This window comes from Diceros bicornis, chromosome 8 (assembly GCF_020826845.1).
Source record: "Diceros bicornis minor isolate mBicDic1 chromosome 8, mDicBic1.mat.cur, whole genome shotgun sequence".
In the NCBI taxonomy this organism is placed as follows: Eukaryota; Metazoa; Chordata; class Mammalia; order Perissodactyla; family Rhinocerotidae; genus Diceros; species Diceros bicornis.
This window is the reverse complement of record NC_080747.1, coordinates 19795104-19822511: the sequence shown is the minus strand read 5'-3', so window position 1 is coordinate 19822511 and position 27408 is coordinate 19795104. Positions and strand designations below refer to the sequence as shown.

Here is a 27408-nt window from a genome sequence, read left to right as displayed (position 1 = left end):
GATGTCTTTATATCCCATGCAGTAGTGATTTTATTTTAGTTCCACATGTGCTTAGCAGATTGGATATTCTAGTCCCAGGTAAAGGTGGAATCTTGTTAAAATTCTGGAATTTGCAAGTGTATGATTTTGGCCACTTATATTTTCTAGTAAGTGAAATATGGAGGTTAAATGACTTCTGACCATTTATTTTCTAGTCAAATTTATGGTTAATTAACAAAATTCAAGTATTCTGAATATTGGTGTCAATTTTCCCTTATTTTTTTACTTTAGAAAAATCTTGTTTTGGATTTATATTTATGTCTTTTGTTTTTTATTTGGAAGAGATCCCATTTTGTATTTGCATACCAGCAGGGGGCATTCTAATCTAGATACAGCATTTGAAAGCAGTTTTTTTCTAAAAATATTTTCGTTTGTTATATTTTTTTTCTTTCAATGAATAGCATTCTTTCGTTTTCTTTTAGAAACTTGAGGTCTCAAAGGGAACTATTAAGATCCAATCCTTAATAGTAATTTTCTGTGTTACAATTTTTAAGACCTTATCTGTTATTTAAGTAAACTAGTATGTTTGAAATAGATGGAAAAAAAATTTTTGTTCTTGAGTATCCAAGAACTTTGTATTCTGTAACACAGAAACAAAGCACTTTGACTTAACATTTCAAGGAAATTTATTCTAGTTTACCTGATAAATTTTTTCCTTTTTTTTTTTTTTTTTTAAATCATTCTGTCGTTTGAATAAAACAAAATTTGTATTGATAAGAATAGCCTCTGATTGGGTTGTTCATTGGACAGGTTGCCAAGTCATTGTTTAACATACTTCAGAGTTTAACTGAATTAATGCTTCAGAAATATTTAAAATATGTCCCCCTTCTCATTTTTTAAGTCCCTTTGCCACCCCCTAGAGCCTCCACCTACCTCTCTCTCACTCTTTCGGTATTCATTGTGTGTGTCCTGTCTTTAAACCTGGGGTTGAATGCAGATGCATTGAAGCAATTTTCAGTGGTAGGGAAATTTTTGAAGATGCTTAAGATATTTGGGTTAACCTAGTTTTAAATATCTATGTTGATAGTATAAAGGTGTTTGTTCTCATTAGGCATAATGAAGCAAATCTTCCATATAATTGCCTTACTCATATGTGACATTAAAGCCTAATTGGCTTATGTAAAATATCTGGCACATGAATTTCTTTTAGATTGTGAAAATTGAAAAGGTTATGATTACCGTTAAAATATTCCTGGGTGAGAAACTTCAGTTTTAGTACAATTTATTGAGAATTAATTGGGATATCCGACTGTAAGAAGAAAGATGTGGAATGCCAATAAAGCAGTTGTGTGTTTATTTGACTACAAAAATTAAAGTTTCTTGGATTATTTTGGAAATCCCAGTGAAATTTGCTAAGCCTCATAGCACTAGAATTATGATAAATACTTAAAATATTTCAGTGTGTATTCGTTTTGTTTTCAGACGCAAACTTTTATTTTGTAGGAAATTGATGAAGCCTGTAAGAGAATAAAGCGTGAGGTTGATGATTTGGGCCCTGAAGTTGGTGACATTAAAATCATTCCATTGTACTCTACACTCCCACCTCAGCAGCAGCAACGCATTTTTGAGCCTCCGCCTCCAAAAAAACAGAATGGAGCAATTGGAAGAAAGGTAGCATAGACATGTTCTCTATAAACATTTCATTAATGCTGAAAAATTGTCTTTGAGATATCAAACTATATTGAATTAAAAAGGACTAAGTTATGGGTGGTTGTGAACTGGATTGTACGCTACGAAATAATCTGCATTTCAAAAGTAAATAGAAAAAATGTATTTTGGGTGGAGTTTTGCATATCTTTTGACCTTAGAGAAAGAGCAGGTTCTGCTTACACCCCACACTAGAGGTCCCTCCTTAGCAAATGAAAGGTTGATTTGGGTGGGTTAAGAAAAGTGGAAGATGGGCACCTGCTGTCTTTCTTTCCATTAAATCATTTGGCAAAAACTAAGCATTTTTTTCTTCAGTGTCTTGACTTCTGTTTAGAGTTTTCTTCAAGACCTAACAAATGTCATGTTTATTAGGTATGAAATGTTGACTGCACAGATCTTTAATAACAGCAGCACTAGTTACTGCGTAAATACATGGGTTTCTGAGGGCAGGAGCTGTGGGTCCTTTTGGTGTGGATGTGTGCCTGGTGCAGGAAGGGAGGAAGGGTTTTCCAACCCTGTTTCTGGGCACTTTGTTGGGGGAATGGGATAGGGGATCTGAGTTCCAGTTTGAAACAGAGCAGCTATGCTTTTGTTTTTTAAGAGATGGGGGTTCTAATAGATTCTTTGAAAATAAGATTGCATTTTTTTGGAAAAAGTTTGAAAACCACTAGAACAGTGGAGCCAACATGACTCTTTTTTTAAAGCCTAGGCATTTATTAGGTAATATAATAGCTGCATGTGAATTTTGGTGAGATTCTTAATTTCTAGTTTTAAAAGTTTTCATTTTTTAAAATGGTTATAATTTATTCCCTATCCTTGGTGGTCTGGTGGTTAAGATTCGGTGCTCTCACCACTGTGGCCAGGTTTCATTTCCCTGTCAGGGAACCATACTACCTGTCTGTTGATTGTCATACTGTGGTGACTGTGTTGCCGTGATGCTGAAAGCTGTGCTACCAGTATTTCAAAGACCAGCAGGGTCACCTGTGGTGGGCAGGTTTCAGTGGAGTTTCCAGATTAAGATGGACTGAGAAGAAGGGCTTGGCCGCTCACTTCTGAAAAAATTGGCCCTGAAAACACTATGAACAGCGGTGGAGCATTGTTGACTATAGTGCCTGAAGGTGAAAGGATGGTGCAAAAAGACCTAGCAGAGTTCTGCTCTACTGTACACAGGGTCACTAGGAGTCAGAATCAATTTGATGGCACTAACAACAAATAATTTATTACCTTTATCACCTTGAGAGATGATTTTCAAGAATTTAAGCATGGTGTATACAGAGTACTAACATCTAGAACAAACTAGGCTGTCATGGTAGCTGATATAAATTTCTTGAGTTCATTTGTAGAAAAAAGTCTTACCTGAAATACTACCCACTTATGATTTACTTGTCAAATTTGGAATCTATTGCTTTTTTATTTCCGTATTCAGGACTAACAGATTCAAAACTTTTTTTGCTATATTTTTTCAATCTGTTTACCAGTATTTTTGATGGTTGTTGAAAAATTACAGATTATAAAGATATTTAATATATGATGGCTAATTATTTCTTTACATGGCTGTGTAAAAGTTAAAAGAACCAGATACATTTTTCAAATTGAGAGAACTTGTCAATGGGTATGCAACACCAGCCTAGTGGAATATAAATTAACAGGAGATTGATAGGGAAAAATATCAGCTTTTGAGTTTTTCATAGATCAGCAAGAGTAGTGAATATGACTTAAAAAATAGTCTGATCATAACTTCATTATATTGAACTTTCCAATCATTTTTGTCATAGTGCTATCTCTAGAACGTGTTAAAACATTTTTCTCTTGTTACTTTGTGTGCATTGTGAACTTCAGGGGAAAACTTGGAAGTTTTAAGTGTTATCTTTAGTATATAATTTTGAAGTTGATTTGGTAACTTTTAAAAGTACTTATTCTCTGTGGAGTTTTTAACTGATTCTATATCAGCAGATGTATATAATAAAATAGCTATTTCTGAAGCATTTCTATAGTAAAGAGGAGTTAATGCATCCTCCAGGCAGAGGATTTAATATTTCTTGAAATCATGTGCGTTTTGTATATCTTCATTTGTTTTAATTTTAAAAGTGTGTTTATTTGCCATTGAGTAAAATTGGCGTATGCAAGATTTACCGTGTTTGTCTGTCTTTTCATGAAGTTCTCTTCATTCCATTTTGAGTTACTTTGAGAAGTATTGGGCCCACATTTATTAAAACTTACCTTACATCTGAGCCCTTCTTTGTTCTGTTAACTATTAGTATTAGTCTGATGCCAATCCAATACGTGATACATTTGGTAGAATCTACAGCTTAAGCCCATGGAGTATAAATAATTCTTTTTTTTAACTATTGCTTTTTGTGTTCTTGTAAATTGTAAGGACATTGAGAATTTTATCTTACTGAAAAGAGTGATTGAGCTGCAGTTGGATGTATGTGTGATGATGGCCACAGATTATGAAGGACCATTGGGGTCGCCAAGGATTGGGCTCACCTTGGCATCTAATCCTGAACTTTTAATTCAAAATTAAAACTGAGGGCCATCATAATGCCCCTTCATCATCCATTGATGGTGTTTCATGTAGCTAATGCTATAGGACCTCTCCTGGGAATTCATGATATCTCTTGGCATGAGTCAGCTTCATCTTAGAGGTTGAGAAGAGCACTGTAATAGTCTCCCTGGATGATCCCATTGGGAGGGAGGAAGGACTTCCTTGGCAGTTGATGCATCATTCTCATTTTGAGGAAAAACACTTTGAAGCCTAGCATGTTTAAGGGAAAATGAAAAATTTCTATAGAAGGCTAGTTTATACAGAAAGATTCACTTATCAAGTCAAATATTTTTGATGCTGGGCAGGGAAGCTGCCTGGAAGGAGGTAGGAGTGCCAGCTGAAAACGTGAGATAGCTGAAATACACTCTGGCGAAGCACTGACTTGCAGGCAGGATGAGCAGGTGACCATCAGACCCAGGGCCTGTCACGCCCAGTAAGTGGGAGAGAGCATTGGTGGGATTGTGGGGAAGGAGGAAGGGTAAGAATTAAGGCACACACAGGTTTTAAGACGGGAAACGAGTGGATACTGGAACAGGAAGAATTGACGTTAAGTTGCTATTTTCCTATTCTCTTTAAAAAATGCCACAACTTTGGTAAAATCCTGTTTACCTCATAAAATAAAGGATTAGAGGCCAAAGCTTGATTTTTACGTCCTGAATTCATTAAACATTGCTGTGCCAGTTACTAGAATGGAACTTTCATTCAAGAGTGACTGTTGCTGATATTCACAAATAATTTAAAATTACATAGGAACACTTAGGGATTTATTCTCTGCTTCCAGTTGTGTAAAACAAAGTACAGTTTGATTCATTTTTTGTTAAACTGTTTACTTTGTTCTACTATAAGGATAATAGCTAGCATAGAGTAGAATATGATAAGTATTGAAAGATTTAGAACAAAGAATATTTAATACAATTTTTAGAATTCCACCAAAATAATTATAATTCTGCGTTACTTTATATTTGGGTACTTTTTGTAAGGTAGTGCCTTATTTGTTATCTTATTCCTCCTTGTATTAATTTATGCAAAATAGAGTTTATAATTTGTGGTAAAATTAACAAAAAGCTTTTCAGTATTAAATTTTTTTAATGTAGGCTATATTGAAGGTCAAGCTTTAGGCACCTGGGGACTTAACTAGCATTCCTTTTACAAGTAGTTATTTAGTTCCTTTTATGTGGACTTCTGATAGCACCGCTTGTGAACTATTTCAAGTTTTTAATGATCAAGAAAGGTTGCGAATGCAATACATGTATTTATGTGAAGGTAGATATTTTTACCTGTTTTGATAATGCTTGCTGTTTATTCAAGGATTTGACTTGAAGCAAAAGCAGTATTTTTGTATATACATTAAGGTTTACTCATAATAAGTGACTTCTGTGCATCTTTTGACTAAGACCTATAATTACTGTTTTATAGATTTTGTTATTAAAATTCAGCAACTATTCTTTGATTTTATTTAGTTTTCATTACTTTTGTCCATACAAATAACTGATTTTTCTGTAGTTTATCTTACATGTTACTGATTAACATGGCTCAGAGCATACATTGCTCAGTAAAAAAGAGAAATGGCCCTTGTGGAGATGATTGTATAGTTTGAAAGAGAGGCTTAATGATACACTATCTGAAGATAACTTAGTGTGGTGGTGCTAGGATGTTTACAAACAAATAAGTTAATGTCCTTACTGAATTGGAGACCCACACAGTTCCCTGGGGACTAAAATTCCAAACTAGTTGAACTTAAATGCATTCTTGTGTCAAAATAGAATTCAGGTAGAGCAACTCCAGTACTCTGAGTTTTACTATTTTGAAGTGGAATTTATTGGAATAAATCAAAGTGGATTTCATTAGAAGACATAGTATTGAGGGGGAAGGGGAAGATGAAAGTTTACTCTTAGCACACTAAATATAAAAAAGATAAAAGTGGCAGTAATGTCAAACTTTTTATCATAGGGTTAATTCTGTATAGTATTTGTGGTTATTTACCTGGAATAGGTACTTGGTCAATGAGGTTTGAACACTTTTTAAGGCTCTTTGAACACTTATTGCCAAAATGTAGTCTAGAAAGCTTGTACCGTTTATATATATTCCCATTGATCATATGCAAGTCCCTTGACAAATTCAGGATCACTTTGTGTTCTGACCAATTCCTAATTAGATCATGTGCCGGTTATATCTAGAACATACTTAGTACTTGCCTCATCCCCATTGCTAAGGTTCCAAGGCAGCTAGATAACTTTTATCATCTCATTTGTCTGTTCTTTTGCATTACAATCTGTGTGTGTGTGTTTTATTTAGCCTTAGCTAGTATTGTTTCTCCAGCTTCAGTGGTAGAGTAAGTAGAAGTACCTTCAGTGTTGTACGGTTTGTTACATGAATTTTCCCCCTTTTTGTCCCCAAACCTACCGCTCATGGTTTCAGAACCCTGCCCTTTTTCTCATGGTGATGGACATTTCAGTAATTGTTAAATCAGTTTGGTAGATAGGTCCTAGTCAAAAAAAGTTTTTATTACCTTAAAGCTTTTTAACCAGTTTCCTTTTAATCTTTGGAAAAAGCTCGAAAATCGTGTTGCTTTAAGGTCTTTTTAAACACTCATTATTTTATAGTTTGACTTTTGGATGGCAGTAGACTCTATCAGTAATGACATGGGACTTGCCAAGTTGGTGTAGTCACTGATTCTTAAACACTTGTGGAATCACACATCCACATCTCTGTATAAGTATTGTAATTTGTCACACAAACACAGAAAACCACATGCACATCAAGTGAAATTATTTTGTGGAGAAAAATTAACTATTTTAAATAATTCTGTAAAGAGCTGATCACATCACATTTTTATCACCTTGACTGTATTCTGTTCTAGAAGAAATATGTGAAATGTGTTTTTTTCCAAAATAACTTTTTTGAAAATAATTTCCTCCAATGTCCTAAATATCTATCCAGAACTACAATAATTTTCACCCCAGAATTTTGGAAAACCAGAAAACCTCTTATATAATCACAAACATTATAGTCAGTTCCACATCCATTACCTAATTTCATTTCTTACAACCCCCATCTTGGCTAGACAAATAAACAAGAGTTATGAAAGGAAATTGAAGCTTAGAATGTTAAAACCTTTGCACCATTGCTTAGCTACTTAGCTTTGATTTTTTTTAGCTCTGCCACTTACCCCCAAATTCATGACGACTTCCACTACAATACACTGACTTTCTAGAATAATATTAAACTCAACATTGTATTTATTCAAGTTCACTTGTCAACCTTGTATACCTTGTTTATGTTTGCTTTCGTTCTAATTATTGAACGTGAGTATCATCTAAGTATCCTGAAAAATGTATTTCAGTAATGTCAAGCCACCTGTAGTTTTCTTATCCATTTGCTGGTTAGCAGTCTTTTTAAGTGGCCAGTGCAAAAAGAAAGTATTTTGGTTTTAGACATGTAAATGATTCTAAAGTATTATCCTGTAATTCTCGAGGAAGTTTTTAAACTAGTCCAGGATTTCCTATCAGCATGAGTCCTTTTGTTTCTTATCTATGCTTATGAGCATTCTTGCCTGCATGTCCTTGTTTAAGCTGAGTCTTCTATTGCTGGTGCTCTTCCCTTCTGTCTTGTGGGTAGTACCCATCTTAGCTTCAGCTACTCTCCTAAATGCCATTTTCTCAGTAAGCTTTCCTTGTCTTTGCTGTGGAACTAAACCCTTTTTAAATCTCACAGCACATCTTTGGTGTCATTACACTTTCTATCCATGTCTAATCTTTTCCTTTATGAACTGTAAAAGCTATAAGAGCACACTCTGTATCTGATTCATCTTCTGTGTCAACTGCTTCATATACAGGCATCTCCCACTTATTGGCAATAATCTGTTCTTGAAAATCAGGTGTTCTGGGTAAAAATACTAATAAGGATGCCATTTTCCCGTTGTTTAAATAAAAAAGGAGAAATGAACATGTCATTGTCGAGCTCCTAACCAATTTCCTAAAACATACCCTTTAAAATGTGGTAAAACACTCCATAAAAAAAACCTATCATGTTAGTTTGTAAATGCTTTAAACATTATTCCCTGTCAATAAAAAGTTCAGTTGATTCTCAACAGTTATTTTGTATGCAGTGACATATTACATGTCATCCTTTTTGAGACTGCACACTTTGCAAAACATCTACATTTGATTCTGATGATCTGCCAATTCCTCTTGGATTATAACTTGAGATTTTTTTCCCCCCATGTGCCATTTTGTTAAAATTTTGAGTTTTGGTGATATAAAGTTTTCCCTTGTAAAATATTGCCTGAAAATATTGAAAGATTTACGTGTTGTGTGGAGTTTGGATGTTAACCAAGGATTATTCTATTAGGGAGACACTCTGTAAGGTAAGCTTTATACTGCTTTATCAATATTTTTCTTTTGATGTTACCCTTCTGTTTGAATAATCAAAATGTAATGTGGTTGAGTGATAACCTGAAGTAATAGCTTTTGTTGAAAAAGGAAGTTGTTATGATGAGGTAAATGAAATATTGAATTCTTAAATACTGTCTTTTTATAGCATTGGCCATTGAAAATCAAACCTTATTTCTAGTTTATTTACTAGATTTGTTAGTGAAAGTTAATGGCTAATCTTATTGTCATTTGAATTTTACTTGACTTGTAATATAATTTATATACTTTTTATTTCTGAACAGGTAGTTGTGTCAACTAACATTGCAGAGACATCTTTGACAATAGACGGTGTGGTATTTGTGATTGATCCTGGATTTGCGAAACAAAAGGTACATATTTTAGTACTTTAGTTGTATACTTTATAAATTACTGTTAGCTTAACAGTACTTACTGCCTAATCATTTAATGGCTGAAATTTACTTTTTAGAATTATTTTCCTTTTTTCTTGTGCCTCATTTTCTGACTTCTGTGATATGAGCCCTTTGTGATATAGCTGGCTCTCACATATTAAGCCTGTGTTGAATGTCTGATCCTAGGCTTTTTTTCTTTTAAGGTTGCATTGGTTTCTTTGTTTCTATGTAGTGATGGTGAGTGTTTTGGTTTGTATGTTCATTTAAGGAATATAGGGATAGTAATAAGAGTACAAGGTTGTCATCTCTGCAGATCAGTCAGTTATCCAACTAAATTAGAGTTTCTGTTATGTGCCAGGCATAGCATTTGAGGAAAGGTATTATGTTAAGTTCTCGTTTAATACTGAATACCAAGCACTTTGGCCAAATGAAGTGACTACTCAATAAATACAGTGTATGTTTTATTATTCAAAGATCTTTGATTACATTTTATAGGTATAATGGAGAGAATTTGTTGTGCACAGTACATGTTTTTTTATGGAAAAATTTTTCATTAAACTGAAAGCATGTAACTGACTTCTGGACCAAGTTCAAAATATTTTTCTTGATGTCCACTGTGAACATCAGGTGTTGAAATTGACAGACTCTCTTCAGGCAAAAGCTGTCAGCACTATCCACTATATAAAAGCAAGGTGAAACTGGTAGAACTGAAATTATTTTGAATTAGGAAGAGTAAAGATGATGAAGCTATCTATATGTTAGGTAATAGCTTTTTCATGTTAGCGTGAGTCTTTCAGAACAATAGATTCAGAATACCTGAAAGAAAGTTACGGCAAAAAGATGACCCGATTCTGTGGTTTTTTTGGCAACATGATTTAGGTGGTCATCGATACTACTATGTTTATTTGGGCATTATCTGCGGGGGTTGGGTACTTCTCTTGGATGGCAATATTGTGTTTAACTGAAGAAAGAGTCATCCTTATTTTATTTCCATTCTAATAGGTGTACAATCCTCGAATCAGAGTTGAGTCCCTTTTGGTGACAGCTATTAGTAAAGCTTCAGCTCAACAAAGGGCTGGTCGAGCTGGACGTACCAGACCTGGGAAATGCTTCAGACTTTACACAGAGAAAGCTTATAAAACAGAAATGCAGGTAAGAGGTTTTGCTGTACGGTCCTGTGTGTTTGGAAGGTTAAGTTGAATTTGTTACCAGAAGAAAATTGCTTCATTTACTTCATCTTGCCTTTTGGCGCCATAACCTCCTTAGTTTTTCCTTGAGTGAAATTTATGGTGTAATCTACCAATACAACTCTTTGTTACGGTTCTAAGTCAAGGTGGACAGCAGCAGTAACACTTCAAATCCTATAAAGGTAGTTGGAAGAAAGTATCTGATTGCTTTTTAGGCTATTCCACAAGTATTTTTCTTATCAGAGTCAGTAATATAGAAGTAATGCCAAAGTAAACAGCTAAGGAGGCAGAGAACAGATATGTTTTATTTTCTGGAGCAAGAGGATTAAAGAATGTTTAACAGAGCAAACAATTTTGTTTTTTCCTAGGATAACACCTATCCTGAGATTTTACGTTCTAATTTAGGATCAGTTGTGTTACAGTTGAAGAAACTTGGTATTGATGATTTGGTGCATTTTGATTTTATGGATCCACCAGGTATGAATTCTCAAAGCGTATTTTATCAAACCTTTTAACCAAAATTGACTCTTTTTCTCTGCATCCTATTCAGTTTATATATTAAGTACATTTTACCTTTTTTTCCAGTATGCATCAAGATAAGTCCTGTGTCTTAGCATTAAAACTAAAAGAGTGACAATTATATGAGCAAATTCTTTTTTTTTCCCCTTCAGAATAGATTATTCTGGCAATTACTGACTGGGCATGAAAATGTGAGAAATTTCCTTATTTTTTTAGGAAAAAATTGTTTGACAAACACGTTGAGTTAACAATTAATTTACTTAGGAAGATGACAATTTTAACTACTGTACAGAAAAATTTCACAGTTTTGTATGATTCATTGTTTGCTAGATCTCTGTAATTGAATTTGATGACAGTTTGAGTTCTGAGTTTGGTCCACTGTAGAATGAAAAATGAGATTGCTTATAATAGTTTGTACTTTGTCATATTTTTGCTTGCTAAAGTCAGCTTGTGTAATAGATTGCCTTTTCCCCCTAGCTCCTGAAACTCTGATGAGAGCCCTAGAACTTTTGAATTATCTGGCTGCTTTAAATGATGATGGAGATCTGACTGAATTGGGATCCATGATGGCCGAGTTTCCTCTAGATCCACAGCTCGCTAAAATGGTTATTGCAAGTTGTGACTACAACTGTTCTAATGAGGTCCTATCTATTACTGCTATGTTGTCAGGTAATAGAGGGAAAGGAACTAAAAAAAGCCCCGCGCTTCAAAATTTGGGTGGACTTCACTTATGGTTTTGTTTTTTAATGTTTAGTATGATAGTGGATTTTATAGATGGTTTTAAGGAATTCATTTTGTTTTCTAAATATCTTGTAAATAGCTTCATAATCACATAGTATTATGTAAAGTAAGTTATTGTGCACAAAATATAGTAAAAATATTGGCTCTCTTGAGTGCAGATAAAAATTGGAATAAGAAAAGAATAAGTTTGAACACAATTGTAACTGAGTTCTCTAGTAGGTCCCTTAGTTTTGCGGTTTATTACTGAAAGTACAAGAAGAACTTGTTCTAGTACTTGGCACTATTAAGTGAGCCTGAGACAAACCCAAACTATCATTTCAAGTGAGCTTCTTCTATCTATATAAATATGGATTCCAGTCGCAGTCAAACAAAGATGACTTTCAAACTTAGTGTCAAATAAATAGAAATAGTAATGTATAATTTTAGGCTTAAAATCTAATCTGATGATAATTCTTTTACAATGGCGGAAAAACACTTGATAAAAGAAATAAATCTAATAGATAAAATTGCTAATTTTGAAAATTGAGACATTAAAATAAACAAACAGTACTGTTTTTAGTAGCAGTAAAATGTAATCCACAAATGAATAGTAAGTTGGAAATTAGATTTTCCAAAAAGAAGAAATATTGTTAACATACAAATATACACTGATTATTGTAGCTAACTGTAGAGGACATCTTAAATTTTGACTGACCATCAGAGTACTCTATAATACGAATTTCAGTATTGGGGAGAATTGACTTCTAGTTGCAGAGTGGTTTATTGGTCTTAATTATAACTTAATGCCTCAAAATAATTCAGGATCTTACAGAATTAAAGGATAATAAATATAAAAATTTTGGCTTAGTGTAGATATATATTTTAATGGTGTGAATTTTTATTTAAGAACTAGCTAAAATGTTTTTTGCAGAGTTATGACTGATCAGACTCAGAGCAGATGGGCAGGGCAGTATTGAATCATTTTAATTAAATTGTAGTCTCACTTGCGGAGGTGGTGGTAGGTTGTTGTCTGCCTTTCTTATGTGTTGTTTTTGTTAGATTCTCCCAGTTGTATTCTCTCAAGATTTTGGTTTTTAGAGAAACTGTAGGGCAAGAGTTAACAGATTATTTGTGTATTTATTTATTTGCCCAGTTTTTATTCTTCAGATTCTCTTATCAGGCATACTATATAATTACCATTGTTTGAGTTTAGAATATTAGCCCTTTAAAAAATTGGTCTTTGTGATGCGGTTGAAAATCTTCCAACTACATGTCTTGTTTAAATAGGAGTTCTGCAAAACATAGGATTTACTGGTCATCTTTAGCATATCAAGAGAATGAACTTTTGTGTGCAGCAGTTATTAAGCATGGTATTTGTTGGGGACAATGTTAAAGGGTGAGGAAGAAATCATGGAACAAAAACAGTTTGCTAAGCTTGTAATGCTGTGTTTTTCATTTAGTTTCTAAAGTTTTCAGGTCCTGATATAAATAGTGCAAATCAGGGGCCTTATGGAGTGCTACTTATTTCCACTATTAACTCTGGTAGCTAGTTCACAGTAACTTTCACAGCTATGAGAGGTTTCTGTACTTTTATAAATTACCTTGCTTCAATTACATTAAGCAAGACTTTTAATATTTACTGTGATCATGTGTCATTGTCTCTATTTGGCTTCTTTGGCATCTTTTTAAAGGGGAAACTGTATGGGAAAGACTAATTTGATACTGTATTTGATCTCATTGTCAATTATTCCCATTATCTTCTATTTGAACTGATAATTTATAATTTTTTTAATTGAAAAGGTTTTAACAGCTTTAAAAATGTGTCAACAAAGTCCCAAGCTGTTAAGTATTTTTATTTTCATATTGCTTTTATGACTATGGAATTGCTAAAGTGAATTAAGGAAAGTTGTATTTCAAAAAATGTAGTGCACGCTTTGTAACAACTTAAAGTTTTATGTGAATTAATATTCAGGCTCTAAACAAATACTATAGTTACATATTTTGATGACCCTTGAAATAATGACTGTTTCAGACTAATTGTCAACTTTTTTAAATATTGGATTTTGCTTTTATATTGAGATTTTGATTCAAATAACAGGTTTTTAAAAAAAAACTTGAGACTTTACTGATCCTTTTCTTAAAATGCTGGAAAACTAGGCTGACTATCCCCAGCCTTTTTGAATTTTCTTAATTCAAAGGCGGTTTAACCTTCCACCACTACTGCTACCTTAAAACCCAAGATTTCATGATATTTTTTATGTTTCATTTGCTTCTGCTCACCGGTGCTAATAGTGATACCCACCAGTTGGTAATAGCCACAGCACTAGGGAAAAAATTACTGTAGAATTATGGCAGTAGACTGGTTGGAAAGTTGTTTTTAGCCCTGCAGTGGCAAGTATAGCTTCATAACTTTCACAGCCATTCAGTGGATTTAGTGAATGGCCTTTTGAAAAATTACATTTAGCTAAAAGGCTATTGACACCATAATTCTGGTTATTGGTAGAGCTATCAGCACTGGTTTTTGAAATAAGTTGAGCTTTCTAGTATCTTGATGGCCTTCAGAATAGCTGTTTTGATGCCTACTTTTAGATCTAGTTAACATAATCAGGTACTCTGTAGCTTTGAAACCCTCTTGTCTTACAGATGTGGTTAGGTGTTGATGTACCAAATCAAGGTAGTAAACAGTCCAAGATGCAGTTGGAGGCCATCCTGCCCTGCCCTATGCTCTGTGAACTGACCTAGCTAGGCCTTGTTCCTCTATCTGTGAATGCGTGACTCATCGATATGGGCGTTTGTGTTGGGCCCATACCAACCTTGTTTAGTCCCACAGTGTTTTGTTCGCCCCACGGAGGCCAAGAAAGCCGCAGATGAGGCCAAGATGAGATTTGCCCACATAGATGGAGATCATCTGACACTGCTGAATGTCTACCACGCTTTTAAACAAAGTAAGTGTAAATTAGATTAAAGGCACTCTTTTGTCTAAATGTCACTCGCAGCATATAAGATGTTTCTTCATCTCACTTTCATTTATTATCCATGACAACTTTACATTAGAAACCCAGAGGTACTTTTGGGAAAACTCCTGACTAGCATTTAGATAGAAATTGCTGATCTTTTTCAAAGTTGTTTACTTTTATAATCCGAGAGAAAGCACCGATTATAGAAGGCTAGAAAATACAGGACGATAAAATGAAATACTTGTATAAAATTTACCACTGACATGCAGATTTTGATCTCCTTACTTCTACTATTTATTTCCATACATTCTGCATTTTTTATTTTTTATGAATAGTTCTGTATCATTTATAGAATCATTACTTTATTGTTTTTACTAATTAATAGCTCTTAACATAAAAATAAAACTAAAATAGAAAAATGAGCAATGAATGTGAATGGCTGTTCTCAGTCAGGCTAAAGTGGTCTGTAAACATGAGGGGGAAAATTCAACTCTACTTTTTAGTTCAAAAATACATTATTATTGAGAGGTACCATTTTCTCACCTATAAAATTGGCAAAGACTTTAAATAATCGTTAGCTGTGTAGGAGAGGGTTTAGTGGAACAATCATACACCAGAGGTGGGAAAATAAATTGATGTTGTCTTTATGAAAAGCAGTAGATTTTATGTTACCAAGAACCTTAACAAATTCATACCCTTCAACCCAGAAGTAATCTATGAAATTATCTTTTAGTATTCTGTGAACACAGACATGATTAAAGGTTTCCTCCCAGAGTTGTTTATGATATTGGAAAAAAAAGAGAAACTACCTAAATGTCCACCAATAGAAAGATGGTTTGGTGATTTATGCTACAGCCAAATGATGAAATATTGTTCTAGCTTTAAATCATGTTTTCAGAGAATATTTAGTGACATGGAAAACATTTTTCAGTTATTTGCAAATGAGGAAGCAAAGTAATAATAATCAGGTTATTGCCAGGTGCTGTTGTTGGAATGCACGGTTTCTAAAAACTAAATGAGAGGAAAATTTAAATAAAGGAGAAAAAATGCAGAAATAACTGCAACAGGTTTTGAAAATGTTTGATTTCTGCATGTCAGTAGGTTGGATGATATGTAATCAAAGACTGATAGCCTCACATCATTACCCCTTATCAAAAATGTGGGGTTCTCAATCATTCTGTTTGTGGTTTCTGCTAATAAGTTAGTTTCCTGACATTGACTTTCAAATTTTGCACGTCTTGTTTTATTTGTAACTCAATCTCATAGAAATTCTGTTTAGACTCCTAAAGCGGTTTGCTGACTGCCACATCTCTGTAGGGTGGGGGTGAGTTTATTCATCTCAGGGTCTACAAGTGCTAGAGGGCCAATATATGGAACAAAGCATAGCGGCCAAAGTACTGCACATGTGTCATACATATGAACCCTGGTATGAGTTGAATAGAACTGATGTCTATCAGCTAAGAAAAAGTATTGAACTTTTCTCTGCCCAGGTCTAACAGTTGGGGCAGATAAGGGAGGTAAATGAAAAATGATTGAGAAACCAAAAGATGAAGGCCAGTACATGGTTTACTTCAGAACATTTATTTTATCTCTCTTTTGTGTCCAAATTATTGGTAATGCATGATGTTACCGACTTTATCCCTGTTAGGATAGGTCAGTTCAAGAAATCTACTGTATTCCTGTTGTGTGCCAAACTGTATCATACTGGTTGATACTGTGTGACCACCAGACACATAACCTATTAACAGACTGTGATAACTGCTGTAAAGGGAAGTCCTTGAGAAGGGACAGGTTCATGTCCATCTTGGTTCTCAAAATCCTTTGGTATTATTAAGATATCATTTTAAGTGGAAATTAAAAGATTTCTAAAGGAGCAGCATGGGTTTTTTTTTTTTTTTACCCTATTACTCTCACATTATAATTCTTTAAAAATTAGGAGATTGTGTTGTCATTTAAGCTTTTGATAACTAAGCACAGCAGTGTATTTGGATTTCATAATTGTGCTGTGAAAATGAAATTTAGGATTGCTATTAGAACTATGTATTTTGATTTTAAACACAAATGTAAAAATGCAATATTTGCAATTAAAGGAATTTAAGGTTTAAAAATGATAAAATTGCTAAGTGATGCTTGTTCTTTATGCACATATTTGATAGTCAAGGCCTTTCTGTGAAAATATTGAACAGTAGATATCTACAAAAGCTTTAATCCTACCCCTTCTAAATAGGACTGGCAGTTAGAGAGAGTGTCATGAGTTAGAATGATAGCATTCACTCACTAGATGCATGATTCTTTTCTACTAAATGCTTCTCACTGCCATAGGAATGGTAAGCTGTTGGTTGGTTTTAGACCTTTTGCTCTTTACACTTGTCTGAAGTCAAAGGGAACAGAATGACTTGATAGAACTATCCCCAATAGTCAAAGAATTTAGCCTTTCATCACTGACTGCCACCTTTTCAAATAAGGAGAGCCATTTAAAAAATATTATTAAACTTTCAGACCTCCACATATATTTGGACATTTCATATCCTTTTATTGAATCGAATGATTTTTAACTGATGCTATGTTATTAGTTGAAACACTAAGAATATTTGAAGAAATAGCAGCTGTATTTCAAATATTAGTCGAGAGTCTATTTCATCAGAGACAATGGTTGATTACATGGTAAAGGTAAAATTTAATACTATTTGAGGAACAAAACTAGATTTAAATTATTTTGCAACACCTTAATTTCTGTGTGTGTATGTGTAATTTCACTCTGAAATAGTTTGGCTTTAGATCTTAAGAGTAGTTTACTGTATTGGTGAGAAATACATAGCTAGAATTATTTTAGTCAGATGTTCCCATTTTTAGATTCTGTCCCATTTATCAAATTTTTTCTCACAAGTTCAGATATTCATTAAAACCATCAGACATTGTTTATCTTGACAACTTAAAATAACTATTTTGTTACTCTTTAGTGTATGAATTTAAAAAATTTAGAACCTCAGAAAGCTACGTTCCAGATCAGTGCAAATCAACAACCCTTTTCAAAAGTGCCCTTTTTAATCTCGGTTTCAACTTTTCCATCGCCTTTCAGCTTGTTACAGAGCATCAGCATAAGCAAAAATACCTCTAAAGCATACTTTCTCTCTCTTTCATCTCCTGAAGATATTCAATGCTTTGTTTTAAATGTCAGTAAGTTCAGATGGGTACCTTTTATTTCTAGATGGGTTAATTAATGGGTTAATTAATGGATGTTACAACGTATCAGTTCTTCAATTTAAAGATCCCCACCGGCCCACCCACACTGTTTCTGAAATGTGGCTGCATTTTTTAATGATTAAGTTAACATTTATTAATATATGTCTTTCCTCTGAAAAGCTACTAAGAAAAGATTGTATATTTTAATTGGTAGAATCTTAGAACTAAAGGAGAAAAGACTATGCCAAAGAATAATGTATATCACAGTAGCTGGAGAAGGATCAACACAGTTTGACTTTTTAAGATTTTTTTTACCCCTATTTCACAATAACGCTCTTAGGTTTATTTATCAAAAGGGAGGCTCATTGTGACTGTCTTTGGGATATAAAGATGTCACTGTAGAGCCAGCCCAGATTGTCTAGTGGTTAAAAGTTCTGCACTCTCTACCTTGGCGGCCCGGGTTTGCCTTGCGGTCGTGGAGCTGCGGCACCCATCTGTCAGTTGCCATGCTGTGGTGGCGGCTCACATAGAAGAACTAGAGGGACTTAGAACCAGGATATATAACCATGCACTGGGGCTTTGGGGAGAAGAAGAAGAAAAAAAGGAGGAAGATTGGCAACAGATGTTGGCTCAGGGCGACTCCTTCCTTGCAAAAAAAAAAAAAGATGTCACTGTATAATATTTTACATTATGCTGCAGTTTGAGCTCTTAGATGAGCAACATTAGGTTAGTTGGAAGCTTGTCAAAGATTTCATCAGTGGAGAAATATCCCTTTGATAATAAATACATGTAGTGCAATTACTTGAATTGCTTAGATATAACCCTTATTTATTAAACATATGAGTGGCTGTTCCAGACATCCTTGTAAAACCGTATCACTTTTATTTTAAACGTTGTTTGTCTGCTGCTAAGGGTCACATTAATCACAATAAAACTTTAAACACTTTAGGTTTAGGGTGCTCTAGCTCAGGAATAATTAAAGAAAAATACACAATAGTCATTTGAAGTTCACTTTTATAAATTTTAAATTGTATTTGATAATCTAAGGCTGTCTTTTCTTTGAAAATGAGAAAGACATGGCATTTTAGCAGATCCCCTCAGCCCACCCCTATCTGTTAGACCATCTATTAGAAACAACCAGGTGGATGTTCATGGGTAAAATAGTTCATTAAAAATAGTTTATTCAAATCATTGTCATCCCATTGCCAAATTCCTTAGTGCTGTTGCTGATTTTGAACTTCACTACAGATTTTTAGGAAAATTGATAACATTGTGATTCATTTATAAAAATGATGTGAGTAAATTCCCTTTCTGGATTATTTAGCTTGCTCTTTATAATGGTTTTCTTTTTTAATTAGATAATATACCTGTTTGGATGATTCATGTCCCCTCTTTTTTTCCCCTCCTTCCAACTTTGTAGATCATGAATCAGTTCAGTGGTGTTATGACAACTTCATTAACTACAGGTCCCTGATGTCAGCAGACAATGTACGCCAGCAGCTATCACGAATTATGGACAGATTTAATTTGCCTCGTCGAAGTACTGACTTTACAAGCAGGGACTATTATATTAATATAAGAAAAGCTTTGGTTACTGGGTATTTTATGCAGGTATGTGGCTAATATGGGAATGTGTAATTAAATTTTTACATAATGTTGTTTGCTTTCTATAATAGCCCTTTGAATCCCTTTAAACACAAAAGTCATTTTAAGAATGCATATGAATATTGATCTTAAATGTTATGTCCAGATTCTCGAATGAACTAATATACTAAAAAATTTTGTGTGTCTAATGAGTAACAAATTAATTCCCTAAATAGCAAAGTTAGTAGTTCAGTTGGGTAGAAATCAGTTTTAGAATTACTTTTTTTATTAATGGAGTGGTTTTTATACTAAATGGATATACTAGCCATTTTTCAGGCAGGATTAGCAGCTATTTCTTCAATGTAAATTTCAGCTCTTGTCTTTTGATAAATGTATTCAAAAGTTTCTTTGAATCTAGGTCTTCATTTGAGACACATAATCATAACAGAGTACTGAAAGGAAGCAATTGTCTGGATGGATCCAGAAGTATAGTTTACTTTCCTCTTTATGTAGAAACTAATCACCTCAAAATTCAGATATTCAAACAACTATATTTCATTCAGTGATCTCCTATGGGAGATCATTTATAACTAAGACACATTGGTGCTGCAAAAACTGAAAATGTCTTTTGAGTTAAGTAATAAAGATGAAAAGTAATTTAAACTGTTTCGTTTAGTTTTAAGTTTGTTGTTTTGGAGGCTATACAAACTGAAGTAAAACTTGTCAGGTAAATATAGTGAACATTTATTTTAAAGGATTTAAAGCAAATTATGTTGTAAAAAAACTCAAAAATTTCTGGTGATAAAATTGAAAGCGAATCAATCCATTACTCAGTTGGGATTGATTTTAATTTTCTCTTCTATCTCTTGCTTGTTTGTTCATTCTTTCTCCTGGCTATGTCTATTAAGCAAGATGTGGCCTGCCTAGAGGCCAAGTAAGCTCAATAAATAGAATGGACCTAAATGCACTGAATCAAAACAAAAGTAGATTGGTGCATTGTCTGTATTTGAAATCAAAGTAACAGTAAAAATATTTATTGTGGCATCTTATTATAAGGTCTTATACTTATTAGAATTAGGTGAATAATAGAGTTAGGTATGAAAATTCTTTCTCCAGAATCTTAACTATATTCTTAATATTTATTTAATATGTACTAGTGTACACGAGCTTCTTTTTGACGTGTTCTTAAATTTGCTTTTAATAATTCAAAAAAGATTAACAAAGCCATAGTCAAGCATCGTGGATTCCTAATTCTCTCTTAAGATAAAGATTTGTTAGAAACAGGGCCGGCCCCGTGGCTTAGCGGTTAAGTGCGTGCGCTCCACTGCTGGCGGCCTGGGTTCGGATCCCGGGCGTGCACGACGCACAGCTTCTCCGGCCGTGCTGGGGCCGCGTCCCACATACAGCAGCTGGAGGGATGTGCGGCTGTGACATACAACTATCTACTGGGGCTTTGGGGAGAAATAAAATAAATAAATAAAATCTTTAAAAAAAAAAAAAAGATTTGTTAGAAACAGGGTTTACAGTATAGTACCTGGCACCTAGTAGGTGCTTAGTAAATATTTATTAATTGAAATTGAGTTCATTTTCTATTATTTATTAATAATTATTCATTTCTATTTGTGCACATTCTTTATGCTACTAGAGTTCTGGAATTTGAAAGGACATATAATCATCTGCTTCAATATTTGTTAATTAAATATTAGATGAGTGCCACCAGTCAGTGTGTTTGATTATAGGTAGAAGAAATATAGCCAAGAAGCACGTGCACTTTCTCTCTCCTTTTTCACCAGTCTTTTATTACCTTTTCTTGGTAGGTTACTCTTTTGCTTCTCACCCCTTTTTGCTCTCTTAAATTTTTCTGTCTTAAAATGTGAATCTTCTAGTAATTGTTCATCTACTGCACAGTTGTCACCTGGTGCTGAAGAACCACTCTAGTTGGTCTAAGGCAAGGGAAGGAGCTGATAGTAGGTGTTAGGCTCTGTGAGCCCATTAGATCCCTGGGGAATCTACTCAAGCCTGCCTGCTCTTAGAGCTCAGCAGCAGCCGTGGACAAATGGTCACCTCTGTGTTCCTGTCGAACTTCGCTTATGGACGCTGAAATTTGCATTTCATACGATTTTTACTTGTCACGGGGTGTTTTTCTTTTGATTTTTCCCCACCAATCATTTAAAGATGTATAAACCATTTTTGGCTGACAGGCCTTGGCAAACACAGGCAGTGAGTTAGATTTGGCCTGCAGTAGTTTGCTGATCCTTGCTTTATCAGGCAGTGATACATAAGTATAGCCATGGAATAAAAAGCAAAAAGTGAGACCTGCCTATTCCTGATTATATAGGTAGCTTTACATCACTTTTTTTTTTTGTAACTAGTACATCAGAAGTGTTTTATTAATTTGCTGGGTTTTGGTTTCAGGTGGCACATTTAGAGCGAACAGGGCATTACTTAACTGTGAAAGATAACCAGGTGGTTCAGTTGCATCCCTCCACTGTTCTTGACCACAAGCCTGAATGGGTGCTTTATAATGAGTTTGTACTTACAACAAAGAATTACATCCGGACGTGTACAGATATCAAGCCAGAATGGTAAGCAGCATCTTTTTTCTTCTAATAGTTTTTATTAGCATTTTGCTCAGAATGTAATCTGACTTTGTTACAGAAGTCCTAGCCTCCTTTTCACTCATAGGGGAACTTGGTGTTCTCATCAGCTAAGGGATATATACTCCATTGTGTAGATATGGGGCTTTGGATATGGTTGATCTCTTAGAGTCTTTGCTTTGCTAAGAGGACAGTGGGATTGTTGGTATGGGCATAGGCAGGATTTGGTGCCAAAGATAAAGTTACAATTGACTAGCATCAAGAGTGTCTTTGGAGCCATTCTCTTGCTGTTGTGATTAATTCAATTTCCCTGGTTCCAGAAGTCAGTCAGTCTGTCTTTGTATTTTATCTGTCCCATTATAATTAGCTCTCAACTATTTATTATTTATAAGTTGGTGCTTTAGGCACTAAGAAAGCATAAAAACTATACCTCTTTGTATCTTAGCAATTTGACTTAGAAAATGTAATCAAAATTGATTGTGTTATTTTAAGCAAAGTTACCTCCCCTCCTTTTTGTATGTGTGTTTGTGGGGTTTTTTGTTTTTGTTTTTGTTTTGCACCAGGGTCCATTCTATAACTTATGATAGGAAACGTCAGCCTAGAATGGTAGGACTGAAAGCACTTATTTTAGTTGATGTCACTTGGCTGTGTATTGTGAGACTTCTTTCCTACACTGCTTGATGACTTTGACACTTAAATTGTGTAGGACATTACCATTTTATCTTAAATGCTTTGTTGAGAAAAAATTGTATGGCTAAACATTATAAACGATTTCAGTCAAGTGTATTCTTTTGCGTATGAAGTTATATTTATAGTTGTTAAAACTTTGGAAATGAGAAGATCTAATCATTTGAATACCAAGATGTTTCTTATATGGAACCTGTTTTACTATAACATTGGAGAAGTTGGTCAAAATAGTGTTTCAGAGTGAAGAAATGAAGGACCTTATGTTAATATCATCATGTTAACGTAAAGAAAGGGTTTTTAAAAGAATTATTTTGAAGGTTTTTTCTCTTAAGTTTATAGAAAGTCCAATGTCAGAAAATTCACAGCTTACTAGAATAACACGTTTCTAAGAGTTGTATTTATAAGGATTAGGCATTTGTAATTTTAACATTGATTTGGATTTGTAGATTTGCCTTTGTTTATCGGTATGTTGAGTAATGCCTGCCTATCCTGTTAGCAACTCCAGTGCTTTAATTAAATGTTAATTTGGTAATTTTTCCCCCCCTTCTGGACAGGTTGGTGAAAATTGCCCCTCAATATTATGACATGAGCAATTTTCCTCAGTGTGAAGCAAAGAGACAGTTGGACCGCATCATTGCCAAACTTCAATCCAAGGAATATTCACAGTACTGAATTCAATGCTTAGAACTGAAGTTATTCAGAGGACAGCTTTAAAAGATGAATGAACTCAAAAGTTCAAGTTGTGCTCTTCACGTTGGTTCAATAATGGCCTTTATTTGAAAGCTTTTTAATTTTTCTTTACAGTAAATATTCCATTCTGATTTCATAAATTAAACATTTATGCCTCCCTTTTGTGTTGACACTGTAGCTCATACTGGAAAAGTCGATCAATGTTTTGCAGTTTATTGAAAGTAGTTCTATATATAACAATGTTATAAGCATTTCTTTAGAAATGGTTGAAAATGCTTCTAAAATGTGATTATCGACCATGGTATGCATGATCGTTGTAATTGTTGACATTCCTTTTAGAAGTTGTGAAATGTTACAACTTGTGCTTATGTAGACACAATCTTCTGTCTCAGTACAGAGGCACTGACTTCAATAAAGTCTATTTATACTAATTTCGGCCAAAGCACTTTGATATCTTTGTTCTAGTCTCTTTAAGTATGGCTGCTTCTGTTCCCAAGGGTGGGGGTTTTTTTTTTTTGTAAGTATACTATGATTACATATTTAGCATCTTTCCACAAGGACTACTCCTCAGATAAAGTAGTCATTACAGCAGTATTTTTAAGAACATAGCTTAGCACTTTGTTAGGTTAATCAGGATGTGATCTAATGGGATAAAGTATATAGTTTTTATTCAAAGTTGGATCCCAAAAAACAGAATGATGAAAGGAGAACTTTCTTTTCATCTTAAAGTTTATTTCATAAGGCTGATTATTTTATTACCACATTTTTAGCAGATCTCTGTTACACTTGGAGAAACATTCTAAGCACTCTAGCCTTTGAAACCAATGTTTATAAACAGGGAATGAAATGTATTGTAGATCTTGGTCAGTTTTACTAAATTCTCAGAGTTGGATGTTGTAGGCAATGTAGCAAGTAATTAGTATAGTGTATTAAAATGTGAATTTGACTTTCCATTTCCTGTAACAGGCAGTAGACAAGTTAATAGCCCTTTCTTAACCACAAATGAAGTGTTTGTTGCAACTCATTAAAGAGTCTATAAAAAAATCACTTCCTTTCACTTGAAGACTAAATACTGTATTCATTAATGTCTGGACTCTGCTCTTCTGCCCCCTCCCCCTTTTAAAAATATTTAAATGTTAAAGGAAATTTATAGGCCTGCATAGTTGGAATTTAAATATACTTTGAAACATATTTCTAGTATGTGGCTTAAGGCAGTTAATTGGGCAAATTAAGGCGTTTTTCAGGCTACTGGGATACCTTTTAGTGTAGGTAGCTGTTGTTACTAAATAATGCCTAGTGGCTTGAAAGAGTTAATATACTTGCTTAAGTGCCTAGTTTCGTTCCCATGAAATAATTTACATGCTGATATTTCAGGTTACATTAAAATTGGTTAAAATTTTATTGTACATTAAGTACTGGCAACATTATCTGCTGGAATTTTTTTAGGTTATGTTAAAGTCTAGGCACTTGATCAGACTTTTCACTAAAAAGGCAGCTCTTGCCAAAGAAATATGTCGCCTGTTAAAATTTATGCCACAAGTATACAGTTTGTAAATCAGTTGTGTATCTTTGTAATCTGACCATCTATCCAATTTTATATAGGTCCCAGTGTAGTGTATGTGTTGTTTAATCTTGTGCTTTTTAAAATCTGAAGTTAGACCGTTAGGTTTTCTTAGAGAGAAACATGATATGTAGAACAAAGGTTGGTATTTGGCAGTTTCGAATGACAAGTGCTTTTTCCATCTTGTGAATGTTGGGTGTGCATTGGGAGTGGCTACATGGAAACAGTAGAGCAAGCTGAGTTTTTATTTCATACTATTCTGCCTACCCTACTGTCAACAGTTTTGGGAGGCTGACCAAAGCTGGGAGTTTCTTAATCATTGATGTTATTGACAAAGGTATGGCTTTTAAAACTTGTGTTCTCCAACCCCTTTATTTTATTGATTTGGCAACTGAATATCAAAGTGGTTACAGTTTCCTTTGTTTACATAAGTGGTTAGAACTATCAAATGAGCCCTCTGAGGTATAGAGCAAGAAAATTAAAATTTAAAATTCTCTCCATAATATTCAGAAAATCTTTTCTGAATGTTTTCTGGAGAAGTCTCTTTATCTCTCACTTAAAATAGAAGAGCTGCTTTTTGTTGTGAATGTGGCATACAGAAAGAAGGCCATCAGCAAGTAGAACCTTTGACTGTAAAAGTTGAGGAAATGAACACAATTTAGGGGAAGTAGGACAGAATAAAATATACTCTATAATCAACCCATTTAGCCAGAATCCAGAAAACCAGAAAGCGTTCTACACTCAACTGTGTTATATAGCATATGACTTAGTCCTTGAATTTTAGGTTAATAAAGTATCTACAAGCACCTGGGATTCTCTTCTGAATTATTTTAATAGGCATCCCCTCTACTGAGATACTTTAAAGAAAACCATTACTTTTGAAGACAGCTTGATAGTTGTGTTAGAAATGCTGAGCTAAAATCTCTTATCTTTGTAACTAATTGTTTCTAATTCTTCCTTCTAGAGCAAAGTTAGTTAAATAAGGCTGTTTGTTCTACTGCATGATGCCATTTGGGTTAACTGTCATCTTTCTTTACTCTTATTTGGGCTAAATAGGCTGTTTTCCCCTCGACCTTCTTCTTTGACATGGTTTCTAGATATCCTGCACATTCCTGATTAACTTCTCCCAGGTATTCTTTGGATTGCATTCAATACTATGGTCTAAATTGGGCAGAGTACAGTGGAACTTGGAACTTGTATTTCCCAGGGGACCAGACATGCCATCACTTATGTTAATGCAACTTATGATACATTAACCATGGAAGCAACCCCAGCATACTTTTGGCTCATATTAATCTTACTGTACATTTAGGGTATGCAATTACGTGATAGTTTGGATGCGGCTCAGGTCTGAGAAAAAACCCTTACAGGCCTTGGGCCCTGTTAATCTTTGGAGACTTCATGTATTTAAATGCACCTATAGCTCTTCAAATAACATTTTAAAAATTAGAGACATTTTAAAAATTGCTTCTTAAATAATTGGGATAGGAATCTCTTAATTATACATGTTTTCTAATAGTTCCAGAATTCTTGTACTGAGGAACTAACCTATACGTTGTTTTCAAATGCAGTTTTTGTCAATATTGAATTTAAAAATAAAGTTAACAGATTTGGCATATACTTACTTAAACATTGACTTGCATGTTACAGTTTCTTTTTATGTTAGAGAAAGTAGGGGAGAGGATTGTGTTCAGGTCTCAGACATTTTTAATGGTGCCCCCAGTACCTATGAAATGTCCTTGTAGATTAACCATCGCACAAGTGGTCAAGTCTATCTTGCCATTGCCGAGGCAAACGTGTTTATTAGAGAATTTCTTGCTGCAGTGACTTTTTAATTACTTCTGTTGGTATACGCTGGCAAGATTATGGCAACTTGCCTATTTCGCTTACTGTGAGTTCTCTAGTTTAGACTAGATAACTGCTCATTTCTAGGGCATATGAACTTAACCTAGCAAAAGCAGCTCTCTCTAGCCACCTCTATTAGTTTAGCTCAACTGGGAGTCACTTATGTTTGACAAGTGTCTTACATTTTTCTTATTAATATGTGGGCATATTTTATTCTGTTTGAAAATATGCTATTCTTTGTAAAGTCTTCATTTGTGATTAATAGTAGACTGTAGTAAATGGAACCTGATTGAGAAGTCAAACATTGGAAAACCACATTTATATAACTTGTTTTTAACATTTCTCCCTGATAGTTTTATTGTACTTGTTAGTGGTGTTCCTTTATAGAATTTCTGTATAAATTGCTTAGTGGCACTGATCATGCTTCATTTTATTAAGCACCAATTCTGGAAGGCATTTTGTGAGGCTATAAAAATAGATTGATAATTCAGAGACTGTCTTGAATTATTGTCTGATTGGGGTTTAAAAAATGTGTACAAAGATCTATAATATAAAACCAAGGCATAACGGTGTAGTAACAAAGTTCAAAGAGCTATAGGTATCAGAAAGGAAAGATGGGTTAAAATCAGGCAAGTATTGAGGAAAGTGATGTCAGTAAGCAGCCACATCAGTTAAATGGCTAAGTGTGAGCCATTGGAGGTGGTTAAGGGCTGGGATAAGCACGCATCCCTGGCTCTCGCCAGTCGTCATGTCACAATGCCTGATGGTATTTCAAACAACACTGGAAATCCAAATTTATATGTAAAACCTCCCTATTAGAAATTTTAGATATTTTCCTTCACTCTTAAATTCTGGGCAGCC

General features: G+C 34.2%; 1 protein-coding gene across 1 annotated transcript in view; it reads left to right on the top strand.

Moving 5' to 3' along the window:
• DHX15 (DEAH-box helicase 15) overlaps positions 1 to 23572 on the top strand; it is a 53779-nt gene extending 30207 nt beyond the window's left edge. The window contains exons 6-14 of the mRNA XM_058546820.1: positions 1483 to 1650; positions 8910 to 8996; positions 10020 to 10169; positions 10573 to 10681; positions 11201 to 11392; positions 14266 to 14388; positions 19004 to 19194; positions 21583 to 21752; positions 23006 to 23572. Of these exons, the coding sequence (XP_058402803.1) occupies positions 1483 to 1650; positions 8910 to 8996; positions 10020 to 10169; positions 10573 to 10681; positions 11201 to 11392; positions 14266 to 14388; positions 19004 to 19194; positions 21583 to 21752; positions 23006 to 23123 (1308 nt within the window). The 3' untranslated portion in view covers positions 23124 to 23572. The remainder of the gene's footprint in view (positions 1 to 1482; positions 1651 to 8909; positions 8997 to 10019; positions 10170 to 10572; positions 10682 to 11200; positions 11393 to 14265; positions 14389 to 19003; positions 19195 to 21582; positions 21753 to 23005) is intronic.
• The last annotated feature ends 3836 nt before the right edge of the window (positions 23573 to 27408 follow it).